Source organism: Chiloscyllium plagiosum, chromosome 37 (assembly GCF_004010195.1).
Source record: "Chiloscyllium plagiosum isolate BGI_BamShark_2017 chromosome 37, ASM401019v2, whole genome shotgun sequence".
Classification (NCBI taxonomy): domain Eukaryota; kingdom Metazoa; phylum Chordata; class Chondrichthyes; order Orectolobiformes; family Hemiscylliidae; genus Chiloscyllium; species Chiloscyllium plagiosum.
In genome coordinates this window covers 31,461,498-31,474,884 of record NC_057746.1, presented here as the reverse complement: position 1 = coordinate 31,474,884, position 13,387 = coordinate 31,461,498, and the positions used below count along the sequence as shown (strand labels likewise).

General features: G+C 45.4%; 1 protein-coding gene across 1 annotated transcript in view; it reads left to right on the top strand.

Annotated features, from left to right (window-relative positions):
- Positions 1-1,426: 1,426 nt before the first annotated feature.
- Positions 1,427-13,387, top strand: part of LOC122541558 (proline-rich protein HaeIII subfamily 1-like) — a 20,270-nt gene continuing 8,309 nt past the window's right edge. The window contains exon 1 of the mRNA XM_043678388.1: positions 1,427-1,552. Within this exon, the coding sequence (XP_043534323.1) occupies positions 1,427-1,552 (126 nt within the window). The remainder of the gene's footprint in view (positions 1,553-13,387) is intronic.

The following is a 13,387-nucleotide window of genomic DNA, read 5'->3' as shown; positions in this document are numbered from 1 at the left end:
ACGCTGACTAAAGATCCTAAATTAATCTAGTCCCATTCACCTATGTTTGGCCCATATCCCTCTCAGCCCTTCTTATTCATATACCCATCCAGATGCCTTTTAAATGCTGTAATTGTACCAGCATCCATCACTTCCTCTGGCAGCTCATTCCACGCACGCATCACCCCCTGTGTGAAAACATTGCCCCTTAGGTCCCTGTTAAATCTTTCCCCTCTCACCCTAAACCTATGCTGTCTAGTTCTGGACTCCCCCAAACTGGGGGGAAAATAACCTTGGGTATTCACCCTATCCATGCCCCTCATGATTTGATAAACCTCTATAAGGTTATCCCTCAGTCTCCTGTCGATGAAAAAAACCAAGCCAATTTAACTTCTCCTTATCGCTCAAATCCTCCAGTCTAAGCAACACCCTTGTCAATCTTTTCTGCACCCTTTCCAGTTTAACAAAGTTAAAAATCACACAACACCAGGTTATAGTCCAACAGGTTTATTTGGAAACCCCTAGCTTTCAGAGCGCTGCTCCTTCATCAGCTGGTTACAGCCTTCCTACAGCAGAGCGACCAGAATTGTATACAGAACACTAAAAGTAATCCCACCAAAGTCTTGTAGAGTTACAATATAACATCCCAAATCCTATACTCAATGTTATGACCAATACAGGCAACTCCCACAATCTGGAGATTTCTCCAAACTCAACTTTGTAAACGTGCAGCGATTAGCTTCGAAAGCTGCTGACTGAATCTTGGAACTTCAGTCACATACTTCCTTGGAAAAGCTGTCTTTTAGTTTGCTGCTCAGAATTACTTTTATGCCTTAGTTCCAAAAGGGCACCTTCTCAGATCTGGAAATTAAAACATGTCGAGAATAAAATGGAACAGATATTTACTGTCACTTTTTTTTTGCATGAAAAATACAGTGAAATCTTTTATAAGTCACCACACCGTCGCACCTGTACTAATAACAGAAGTCATACATAATAGTAAATAGAGTAAAATTCAGACAAAGTTCATCACGGTAGCACAATGGTTAGCACTGCTGCCTCACACACCAGGGACCTGGGTTCGATTCCAGCCTCGGGTGACTGTCTGTGTGGTGTTTGCGTATTCTCACCACGTCTGTGTGGGTTTCCTTTGGTTGCTCTGTTTGCACCCTCAGTCCGAAGATGTTCAGGTTAGGTGGATTGGCAATATTAAATTTCCCATAGTGTTTAGGGATGTGCAGGCTAGGTGGGTTAGCCATGGGAGATATAGGGTAGGGGGATGGATCTGCGTGGGAAGCTCTTTGGAGGATTGGTTGGGCCGAATGGCCTGTTTCCACTCTGTTGGGATTCTATAATTCACAGTTTTCACCTCTCGGACCCTGGCCTCAGGGATGGCCGATTAAGGAACAATGGAATACCCTGACGATGCAACCAAAACAAAACCGCAATGCCAGGCTCCTGGAAAACTGAGCTGGAAGATCCTGCCAAAGGAGACTATTGTGTCAGGCAACTGGAAGCCACCTTGAAGTTGGGCCTGGAGAAGCCTGCTATTCCCCACCCGACATTTGTCCAGGTGCTGCTGCTGATCCAGCCTCTCTTTCTAGCCAATGTTTCCACTCCTTCAGGCACCCGGGCCTAGCTGTGGACCTGAAGCCTCAGCCCAGCTTGAGAGTCTGGGCCCGGGGGAGTCACCCCAGGACCTGATCCTTGCTCGATTGGAGTCTCCACCAGTTTTTAATCAAGTTTTCTAAACACTACAATGCACTGTGAACATGCATCTCTCAAACATCACGAGACAGAAAGTTCCGTGTCTGTATCTTGCAGTGGCAAACTTATTGGAATTGAAACCTGAAAGGGTTCAGAAAACATTTACAAGGATGTTGCCAGGGTTGGAGGATTTGAGCTATAGAGAGAGTCTGAATAGGCTGGGGCTGTTTCCCCTGGAGCGTTGGAGGCTGAGGGGTGATCTTATAGAGGTTTATAAAATCATGAGGGACATGGATAGGATAAATAGACTAGGGTGGGGGCATCCAGAAGGAGAGGGCATAGGTTTTGGTGAGAGGGGAAAGATATGAAAGGGACCTAAGGGACACAGAGGGGATCGCGTGTCTGGAATGAGCTGCCAGAGAAAGTGGTGGAAGCTGGTACAATTACAACATTTAAAAGGCATCTGGATGGGTATATTAATAGGAAGGGTTTGGAGGGATATGGGCTGGGTGCTGGCAAATGGGACGAGATTAATTTAGGATATCTGGTCGGTATGGAAGAGTTGGACTGAAGGGTCAGTTTCCATGCTGTACATCTCTATGACTCTATGATCAGAATATGCCACAGCAAAGATTGTGGTTAAGTCAGTAATGGCTAGGATATTGAGCCCATCCTCACACAGCAATCATTTAGTGGCTATGAGTTTGCAAAATGAGTTACAAGAGCCAGCAGAAGAGCCAAGAGTCCGCCCAGAAAGAGCAAGTAGGTCATGGCCAGGAAATGCCAACAGACCCATTCCCCAGTCAGTGCCTTCGGCTATAGGGTAACCTGCAGTATGTTTAACTCGACTTGTTCCCACTGGGAAAGCACTTCTTACACTCCCTGTTACAGTGTGGATGACTCTCCTTGGGACAGCACCAGCAAATCTCAGCTACAGTATGCCTTTAATGTAATAACACGTCCCATGCTGTTTCACAGGTTTGTGATTGATAAATATTTGTAGGTTTGGGAAGAAGCATCTTTAAAAGGAGAGGAGAGTAGAGGAAATGAAGGTGTTCATTTGTTGCAACATCATGAAATGGAACTATTATGAAAGGTACTATGATAAAGATGACCAGTGTGGCTGCTTTTTGTGAACATCCATAACTTCAGGCTGACATTGAACCCAGAACCTTCATGGTTCATACTGTTGGTTGAGTCAAATGCGGGGTAGGACAAACTAGAAGCTTGCAATTTTTCCATGCTTTGTACTTTTTAAAGAGAATCTAAAGAAGGGCTGATTCACAAGAAATTTATAACTGAGTAAATTTTATGCCTGCATCCACAGTGTGAATTTAGGATGGATGATTTAAACATTACAAACCTTTATTTCTGATATCCGAGATCTGAAGCACAAAGCTATTGCTTTGGTACATGAGACCCATTGCCATGGTGTCAGCCTCCCTCTGTCTCTCCATCTCTGTAACGTACTGCAGTCCAACAGCTATCTGAACTCTCTGTGCATCTCCTGTCCCTCTCCTTATGGTCCTTAAGTGATGAAATTTCCTCAATGGAGTTTTCTGAGGGTCTAACTAATAGACTGATGAGAACGAGTGGATGTGGTGTACTTGGATTATCCAAACCTTTATTTAAGGTCCTTCATTAGAGGCTAGTGGGCAAAATTAAAGCACATGGGATGAGGTGTAATATATCGATTGAGAATTGATTGACCATCAGGAAACGGAGAATGAGAATAAGTGTTTTTTTTTTCAAATGGCAGATTTGTGGGTACCACAAAGATCAGCGCTTGGGTCCCAGCCATTCATAATGTATATAAATGATCTAGATAAGGGAGTCAAATACAACATTTCCAAATTGGTTACTAACTGAAAATCAGGTGGGATTGTGAGTTCTGAGGACAGTACAAGGAGGTTTCAAGCTGATATAGAGTGAGTGAGCAAACGCTTGGCAGATGTAGTACAATCTGACTGATTGCGACGTTATACACTTCAGTGTGAAAAACAGAAAGGAAGTGTATTATTTGAATGGTGATACATTGGGAAGTGCGGGTGTAGAAAAGGGTCTTGGTGTTCCTGTACACAAGGCCATGAAAGTTGACAGGCAGGTACAGCAAGCAATTAGGAAGGCAAATGGGGCATTGGTCTTCAGTGCAAGAGAAGTCGAGATGTCCTATCGCAGTTATACAGGCACTTGATGAGAGCACACCCAGAGTGTTGTGTGGAAGTTTGGTAAGGAAGGATACACTTATTCATAGAGGGAGCACAGCAAAGGGCTAGGAGGCTGCTTCTGGGGATGGCAGGACTGTCCTGTGAGGACAGTGTCCTCTGGTTCAACTGGGCTCCTGTACTCACTAGATTTTAGAAGGATCTGATTGAAACATATACAATTCTAATCGGGCTAAACAGGTTAGATGCAGGGTTGGGAACAAGGAGAACATTCTCAGGATATAAGGTAGACCATTTAGGACTGAGATGAGGAAACACTGGGAGGTAATGAGCGTGTGGAATTCTCTACCACAGAAGTGCAGGGAAATGGGGATGGACATTTCGGTCAACATGGACCAGTTTGGGCCAAAGGGCCTTCTTCCATGCTGTAAGACTCTATGACGCTAAGTCTCAGAAGGAAGTAATGTCATTGAATGTATTTAAGAAAGGGGAATTTTGGATTTTAAACGCATTGAGGGGGATGGGGAATGAAATGGGAAAATGGCATTGACTGATAGGATTAGCCATGGTCAGACTCAGAATAGTCTGCTGCTGCTCCTAGTGTTTCTGTTTCATTACATTCACCACCTCATGGAGGGGAAGAAGGAAACTATTAAAGCCTTTCTTCTTGGTAGGTGTGGGTTGTCCAGGATTTGCTATCATAACATGCTGAGGATACAGGGTTCGTAAACAGTGAATAAATAAAACTCAGCTACTCCGTGGGGCTGCAGAAAGTGAGGACTGCATTCCTGATGAAGAGCTTATGCTCGAAACGTGGATGCATCTGCTCCTCAGATGCTGCCTGACCGGCCGTGCTTTTCCAGCATCACACTTTTCTACCCTGTGGTATAACCAATTGATATTCCCTTCCTTTCGTCTCCTTACCTCACTAAGCTGTTCCCAGCTGATGTTATTACCAGGAAAACCAGATCCCTGACTGAAACTGGCTTGAAAGGTCCTATTTGGATTTGTTTTGTTATCAATGAAGTGGTTTCTCACTGAAACATTAACACAGTGCTGCTGATCTTATTTTAATGATACAGCTGAAGTTTATTGAAAAAAGTAAAGAAATGGAGAGAGACATGGGCCAAGTGCTGGCAAACGGGACTAGAGTAGGTTAGGATATCTGGTTGCCGTGGACGAGTTGGACCGAAGGATCTGTTTCTGTGCTGTACGGCGCTAGACTCTGATTGTATGGTAACTTACTTCACCAAATAGCTTCCGTTCTCAGGAGCATGGGTCTATCCAGTCATCCTATTCCAGGGCCTTTGTAGGACAGCCCAGTCGAAGTTAAAACTGAAAACAAAAACCCCATTCTCTGAATTATGGATCTCTGCTTTAAGCTCTAAAAAAAAAATCCCCAGATGTTTGTAACAAACCTTGAAGCTCATGGGTTGCAAAAGTATCGAAAATAAACTAAAGTGCATAAAATCCATTTTCTCTAAAACCAATCCTCAAAAAGATATTGTTTTAAAAATCACCAAGGCTGCAGAAATGCATCCAACACACAGAAACTCGACCCAGGCTTACAATAAATAATATTGATTCGTTTAGATTATAAAGGGAAATACATCCTGTTATAGGTCATTGTTTTATTTCTCTGCTGTCACTCAGGAAGGCCATTTTCTTGTATCCACAGTTTCAGCCACAGATTCAGACTTGCACCAATGTTATTGATGGGTGTAACTGGAACTTGGAAGTATCGGTCCTGTCTGAAGAGCAGGAAGAAATCAGATCCGCCCATCCACTGTTGAGTCACTAGAACTGCATGAGATGGAGCATTATTAACAGCAATGCAGAAACAGCCATTAACCTGAGATGATTCACTTCAGTTCCACTATCTGTCTGTGTCTGTGTGATATGTATGTGTCTGTCTACGAGTGATTGCATTGGTCTATTTTAGTTTTATGTATCTGTGTGTATGTGTGCATGCATGTGTGTGTATGAAACTATTTGTATCTCCATATCTTTAATCAATTCCATTCTTGTCTCAGCTCATCTATCCTGTCGTTAAGACTCAGTTATTCCAGCAAATTCCTGGCTGGTCTCCGAGATTTAATCCTTCATAAACATGAAGCCAACACAAACATTGCAGCTTAATCACAGCAAAGCCTGTTCCTTGCACTGCTTCCCTTTCAAGCCTCACTTCAATTTTAAATTTCTTTTTCCCATCTTCATATCCTCCCCACCTTTATAAAACCCACCTGGTTTCACAACCCTCTGAGCTATCAGTATTCCTCTAATTCTGGCTTCCTCGGGACCTCTGAGTGTGATTGCTCTAGCCTTGGTGGCCGTGTCCTAATCCAGTCCCTCTTTTTCCTCCTTAAAAGATCGTTCTTTCACCGAGCAATAGCCGACTGTTGACCTATCCCGTTGTGAGACCTAGTGTCAGATTCTGCTTTGGAATGAGGCTGAATGTATTGTGGGCCATTGAACAGGAACAGGAGTCATAGAGTGATCAAGATTTACAGCATGGAAACAGGCCTTTTGGCCTAACATGTCCATGCCACTCAGCTTTCACAATTTAAACTAGTCCTATTTGCCTGTGTTTGGTCAATACCTGTCCAAAACATGTACCTGTCCAAATGTTTCTTAAATGTCAAAATTGTACTCGCTTCCACCATTATCTCTGGCAGCCTCTCACCACCCTGTGTGTGAAAACATTGTCCCTCTGGGCCCTTTTATATCTCTCCCCTCTCCCCTCTAGTCTTAGATTCCCCTTCCATGGGGAAAACCTGTTGGCTATCTGCCTTATCCACGCCTCTCATGATTTTACACCCCCACCCCCACCCCCATCCCAGGTCTCTCACATGCCTGGGGGGAAACGCCTCAGCCTATCCAGACTCTCCTTATAACTTCGACCTTCCAGACCAGGTAGGAGTCTGTTAAATCTTTTCTGCACTCTGTCTAGTTTAATAATAGCCTTTCTGTAATAGGGTGGCCAGAACTGCATGCAGTGCTCCAAACGTTGGCCTCACTAATGTCTTGTACAGCTGCAATAAGATGTCCCACCCCCCATACTGAATACTCTGAATGAGGAAAGCAAGCACACCTACAGCCGCCTTCACTGCCCTGTTTACCTGTGACTCCACTTACAATGCACTATGAACCTGTATCCCAAGATCTCTTTATTCTTGGATAAGGCCATAAGCCTGCTTCACCGTTCAACAGGATCGTGAACAGGAGTGAATCGGGCAACGAAAAGACTTTCAGAGATTTACAGAGATTTGTATTGCAAATTCTTTGCAGGACTACATCACCCATTTCCACCTTTTCCTTTCAGATCCTATCCAAAAGCTAATCCCTAACTGAAATGAACAAAGTTTAGCAAGCCCCCGAATGACACACACTGCCGGAACCAAAAAGGGAATGGTAAACCAAAGAGTGTAAAATAAAGGAGTGAACTGGAACAAAACTGTGATTGAGGGGGAGATCAGGCAGCCCAGACCCTGCAATGCCCACCTATCCCAGAGTGCTTTGAGGCTACCAAACGCCCTCTCGCCAAGGACCTGGCAAGACATACAAGTGACTGTGACAGAAAGCAGGGCTCAGGAACAATGACCCCTTCCACAACCCACTGCCCGAACCTGTTAATGATCCCTCACCAGACCCTGAACTCAGCTCTCTTAAAAACACAAGCCTAATTAAATCTGGCCCTCCTGTCTCAGAAGTAGGGACACTACCATAGATGTGGGATAGCTTTTGCTCCATTCACAAACCACCCATGAGAATGTGCACCCCATTATCCATCACTGTCAAATCGCAAATCACAGTGGGGTGGGAAGGGGAGATGAGGCACTTCACCCCCTGCAGTGCTCATCTCTCTCTCTCTCTAAAAGCATCACAAGTCATAGGATCATCCAGAGGCCTTTTGGCCCATCAGGTCTGTTTCTCCTCAAAAGGCAGTGGTTGCAGAATCTTTCAACAATTGCAAGGCGGAGGGTATTCAGGAATGCAGAATCATAAATTTCCTATTGTGTAGAAACAGGCCATTGACCCAACAAGTCCACACATCAACCCTCTGAAGAGTAACCCACCCAGACCCATTACCCTATCCTATGTTCCCCCAAATCCTGCACCTGACCAACCCATCCCTGTTCACTACAGGCAATTTAGCATGGCCAATTCACCTGACCTGCACATGTTTGGACTATGGGAGGAAACCGGAGCTCCATGAGGAAACCCGCACAAGCATGGGGAGAATGTACAAACTCCACACAGACAGTCACCCGAGATTGGATTCGAACTTGGGGTCCCTGGTGCTGTGAGGCAGCAGCGTTAAGCACCGAGCCAGAGCTGCGGTTAGAATCTGCTTCGCTATGATGTTATTCAATGGTGGAGCAGCTCTTTGTTTGGATGGTTGTAGGGACACTGACTGTTCTTTTAGGGAGGGAGTTCCAGGATAGTGATGATATTGAAGACAGTTCCAACTCAGGGTGGTGAGTGGCTTGGAGGGGATCTTGCAGGAGCTAGTGTTCCCATGCACCTGCTACCCTTGGCCTTCTCGATGGAGGTGGGTTGTGGGTTTTGGAAAGTGTTGTCTAAGGAGCCTCGGTGAACTTCTGCAGTGCACCTTGTAGATCAGTCATTCTCAGTGGGGCCACGTACGGGCCCTGGCACATTTGAAGGGGGCCACAGACTAAAAATGGTGAGAAGGGGAGCCCCAAAGGTTTATGGGGCCCAGTTAATGGAACCGATGAAATACCCAAGCAACAACCTTCATTGGAGTCAATCGTTTCCCTCCCACTTATAATATCTTGTCAACATACCACTTGAATTCGGTGCCCCTGATAAATTAAATACTAAAGCTCCTCCCCACCTCACTCCAGAGTCAGTCAGGAATTAGACTGTACTGGGTCAATGTCATACAGACTTTAAAAAACATTTTGTCCAGTATGTTGCAAATGTTCAAGTTTTCTTGGTGTTCAGTAGTCAATGATTTTCTGTCTGTCTGTTCGTGTTGTGTCCCTGTTTGAAAGGGGGTGCCCTGGAACGTGAGAAGTGCTCCAATGGGTGGGGAGGGACATGGCCAAAAAACAGTTGAGAGTTGCTGTTGTAGGTAGACAAACCACAGCCACTGGGTGTTGGGGGTGGAGGGAGTGGATGTAATGTTTTGTCCTGGATGGTGTCAAGTTACTTGAGTGTTGTTGGGGATCCGAGTGGGGAGTATTCCATCACACTCCTGACTTGTGCCTTGTAGGTGCTGGTCAGGCGTTGGAGAGTCAGGGAGGTGAGTTGCTTACTGGAAAACAGAAATCTGTACGCACTAATGGACCATTTGCTGTTTCATGCCCCTTGTTATGTGTCTTGGCTGCTCCTTCTTTTCAGTGGAATAGTCACTGCATTGCAAAAATAATTGATGAATGTGGAGTTGAATATCCCACTCCGATACAGAAAAGTGCATGGAGCATCGCTGAGGACTGCAGTAATCGGGAGTGTTTGCTCTTGGAGTATTCAGGCAGTCGCTGAGGTGAGGCCTACACAAGTTACTGAGCCTTGCAAAGTCAGTCAGAAACAATCGGGGCAGCCTGTGGCCTCTGAGAAGGCCAGAAACGATGGTGTCATCTTCCTGAAAAGCAGCCAGTGGTGACATGCATTCATCCACACAACACCCCCAACCCCTGGCTGGCCCAGATCTGGAAAGTGCTCAGGAAACTGCAATCGGTGCGTCCACAGTTTCACGAGCAGTGGGCTCCTGTTTGCACACCCCTCAGTACGTACACAGAAAGCTGCCTGTCCAGCCAGGAACGTTAGTACCACAGAAGCTCCCAGTACTGCAGCAGCAAGCTGACACAGCAGTACTAAGGCCCAGGGAGATCCTCCCCTTTTTGTCAGAGCTGACCCAGGACCGACGAACGCAATATGCTGCACTCTTCCACGAATGTTTGGGTTTGTTTTACAAACTCCCTTTGTGATTTTGAACACTTCTATCCAATCATCGCTTCACCTCCTCTGCCCAGCTTCTCCAGTGTCTGAGGGTCCTGGCAACGTTCTGGGGTGTCTATACCACTCGTGGCTAGTGGTCGTTCACATTCCTAGACCTGTTGGCACTGGTATCAATGGTACCGCCCCTGCTGGCATTCTAGCTGAGCCAGGGGACCCTGTAAACTGACCACTCGTCAGCTGCTACCATCTGGGAACAAGTGTTGAGTTCTGTTTCTTGTTGGCTCGAGCTTGCTGCTAGCCCTACACTCCCTCAGATGGAAGGTAAGAACATATAGTTGAGTGAACCATTCAGCCCGTTTGCACCTGCTACACCATTCAAGCAGATAATATTTTGGTTCAACACCATAACTTCCTAAAGTATCTCCCCATCGCTTAATCTTCCACACACCCTAAAATCTGTCTTCAATATGCTGTCTGGAGAATTCCAGATCCTTTTGAGGAAGGATGTTTATCCTCATCTCATCCGTAAATGCTCGGTGCTGAGGTCGTGACCCTTCTGTTCTCTATCCCCTGGCAATGAGAATCATTTTCTCAGTATTGTCCCCACTGCCCAGTTCCTCATGGAGATGATGTATTTCGAATAGATCACCTCTCATTCTTCAACACTTTCAGAAATGCCAGCCTGTTCTACACAAATCTCTCTGTAAAAGACAATTCCCTCAATCTCGGGGTCAGTCGAGTGATCCTTCAGGGACTCCCTTTTGGATAAATCTGTCCTGATTAAGTAAGGAGACCCAAAGTGCCCACAGCACACACAAGGTTTGCCGCTAAACAATACCATCCATTATTCCAGGGAGGTAGCCTCACCCTTTTGCTTCTCGTAAGAAGCTAACGCAGCGTTTTCCTTCCAGATCTCTCACAGTTCTGAGGAAAGAGGTGCTGCAAAAGGTGCTGGTACTGTGCAGTGAGATGCAGCAGAGCTGCTCTCCGATGCACACAATGAGGTATGGTTTGAAGGAAGTCCTGTGAGCTCACTTCACACTTCAGTAACATAGATGCATCATTGTCTATTTCTGGTTCACTTGGAAACAGTGTAGATTTTTCTCGGTTCGTCGAAGAGATGTTGACCTCATTTTGACTGTCATTCTTTCCTCCAACATCTTGCTTCCTTCACAACCCCCCCCCCCCCCCCCCATTCCCCTCCCCCCACATGCTCTGATGGGGGACCCTCTCCAACTTCTCCACTCCTCCCCCGAGGTGGTATTTTCAAGACAAGATTAGAAAGTGAGACTTGGCCAGTCAGAGTTTGACCACGCTTGATGGGTTGTTAGATAGTGATCAGATCTAGCCTGACACCAGCTGGGTGGTTTATCTGACTATCAGCTCTCCATAGCAACTCTGACCAACTCATTCAGCAACATGCACGAAGTGAACATGGCATGAGTTCAGTCCACAGTCATTATGAAGCTGTTAATATGATCACTATTTAGTTTGAGGATCTTCTGTTTCCTTTCTGTATTTGAGGTGGGAATTTATCTTTCAGGAAAAGGTTTGCTTTTATATAAGACCTTTTCCAAACCCACGGTCCCTCAAACACTCCATGGCCTGTTGTAGTGTGGCCAATAGAGCAGCCAATTTGCTGAAAGCAATCTCTTGCAAATAACAATGAAGTAAACAGTGAGGCAATCAGTGTTTCAAAGTGACCACCCAAGAGGGTGGAAGGATATCATTAAGCTGGAGAGGATACAAAAGAGACTCACCAGGACGTTACAAGGAAGAATTATGGGGAGAGGTTGGGACTTTTTTTTCACTGGAGCGTAGGAGTTGGAGGGGTGACTTCATACTGGTTCATAAACTCATGAGGGGTATAGAATGGCAGGCGTCTTTTCCCTAGGGTGAGGGATTTCAAAACTAGGAGGCATCTGTTCCACACGAAAGGAGAAAGGTTTAAAATACACATGAGGGTGGTTGATTATGTCGAATGACCTTCCAGAGGAAGTGGTGGATGTGGGTACAGTTACAATGTACGTGAATAAGAGATGTTTGGAGGGATAGGGGCCAAGTGCACGCAGATGGGACTAGTTCAGTTTGGGATTACGGTCGGCATGGACGGATTTGACCGAAGGGTCTGTTTCCGTGCTGTATGGGTCTATGACTCTGTAACTGCAGGAGGAAGCACTTACAGTTTCAGCAATTAAAAGACATGAATATGAAAGAATTAGAGGGATATGGGCCAAGTACAGAAAAGTGGGACTGGTTTAGTCTGGAAACATGTTTGGTGTGAACACGTTGGACCAAAGGGTCTGTTTCCATTTGCTATGACTCTATGAAACTATGAATCAATGACTCTATGGCAGATGAGTGTTGATTTTATATAAAAGGAATTAATTTTAACAAGATTAATTATTCATTACATTACATTAGACTAGAGCAGATTAAGGTACTCAAAGGCAATAACCAACTGTTGTTTTATCCATTCACAGGAAGTAGGCATCACGAGCTAGACCAGCATGCATTGCCCATCCATACTGAGAGTCAATCTATTGCTGTGGGTCTGGAGTCACAGGTACACCTGACCAGGGAAGGATGGCAGTTTCCTTCTCTAAAGGGCATCAGTGAACCAATTGGGGCTTTCCCTGAACAATCGATTCATGGTCATTAGAGTCATAGAGTCATAGAGATGTACAGCATGGAAACAGACCCTTCGGTCCAACCCATCCATGCCGACCAGATATCCCAACCTAATCTAGTTCCACCTGCCAGCACCCGGCCCATATCCCTCCAAACCCTTCCTATTCATATACCCATCCAAATGCCTTTTAAATGTTGCAATTGTACCAGCCTCCACCACATCCTCTGGCAGCTCATTCCATATCCATACCACCCTCTGTGTGAAAAAGTTGCCCTTAGGTCTCTTTTATATCTCTCCCCACTCACCATAAACCTATGCCCTCTAGTTCTGGACTCCCCGACCCCAGGGAAAAGACTTTGTCTATTTACCCTATCCATGCCCCTCATTATTTTGTAAACCTCTATAAGGTCACCCCTCAGCCTCCGACGCTTCAGCGAAAACAGCCACAGCCTGTTCAGCCTCTCCCTGTAGCTCAGATCCTCCAACCCTGGCAACATCCTTATAAATCTTTTCTGAATCTTCTCAAGTTTCACAACATCTTTCTGATAGGAAGGAGACCAAAATTGCACGCAATATTCCAACAGTGGTCTCACCAATGTCCTGTACAGCTGCAACATGACCTCCCAACTCCTGTGCTCAATACTCTGACCAATAAAGGAAAACATACCAAACGCCTTCTTCACTATCCTATCTACCTGCAACTCCACTTTTGAGGAGCTATGAACATGCACTCCACGGTCTCTTTGTTCAGTAACACTCCCTAGGACCTTACCATTAAGTGTATAAGTCCTGCTCAGATTTGCTTTCCCAAAATGCAGCACCTCGCATTTATCTAAATTAAACTCCATCTGCCACTTCTCAGCCCATTGGCCCATCTGGTCAAGATCCTGTTGTAATCTGAGGTAACCCTCTTCGCTGTCCACTACACCTCCAATTTTGGTGTCATCTGCAAACTTACTAACTGTACCTCCTATGCTCA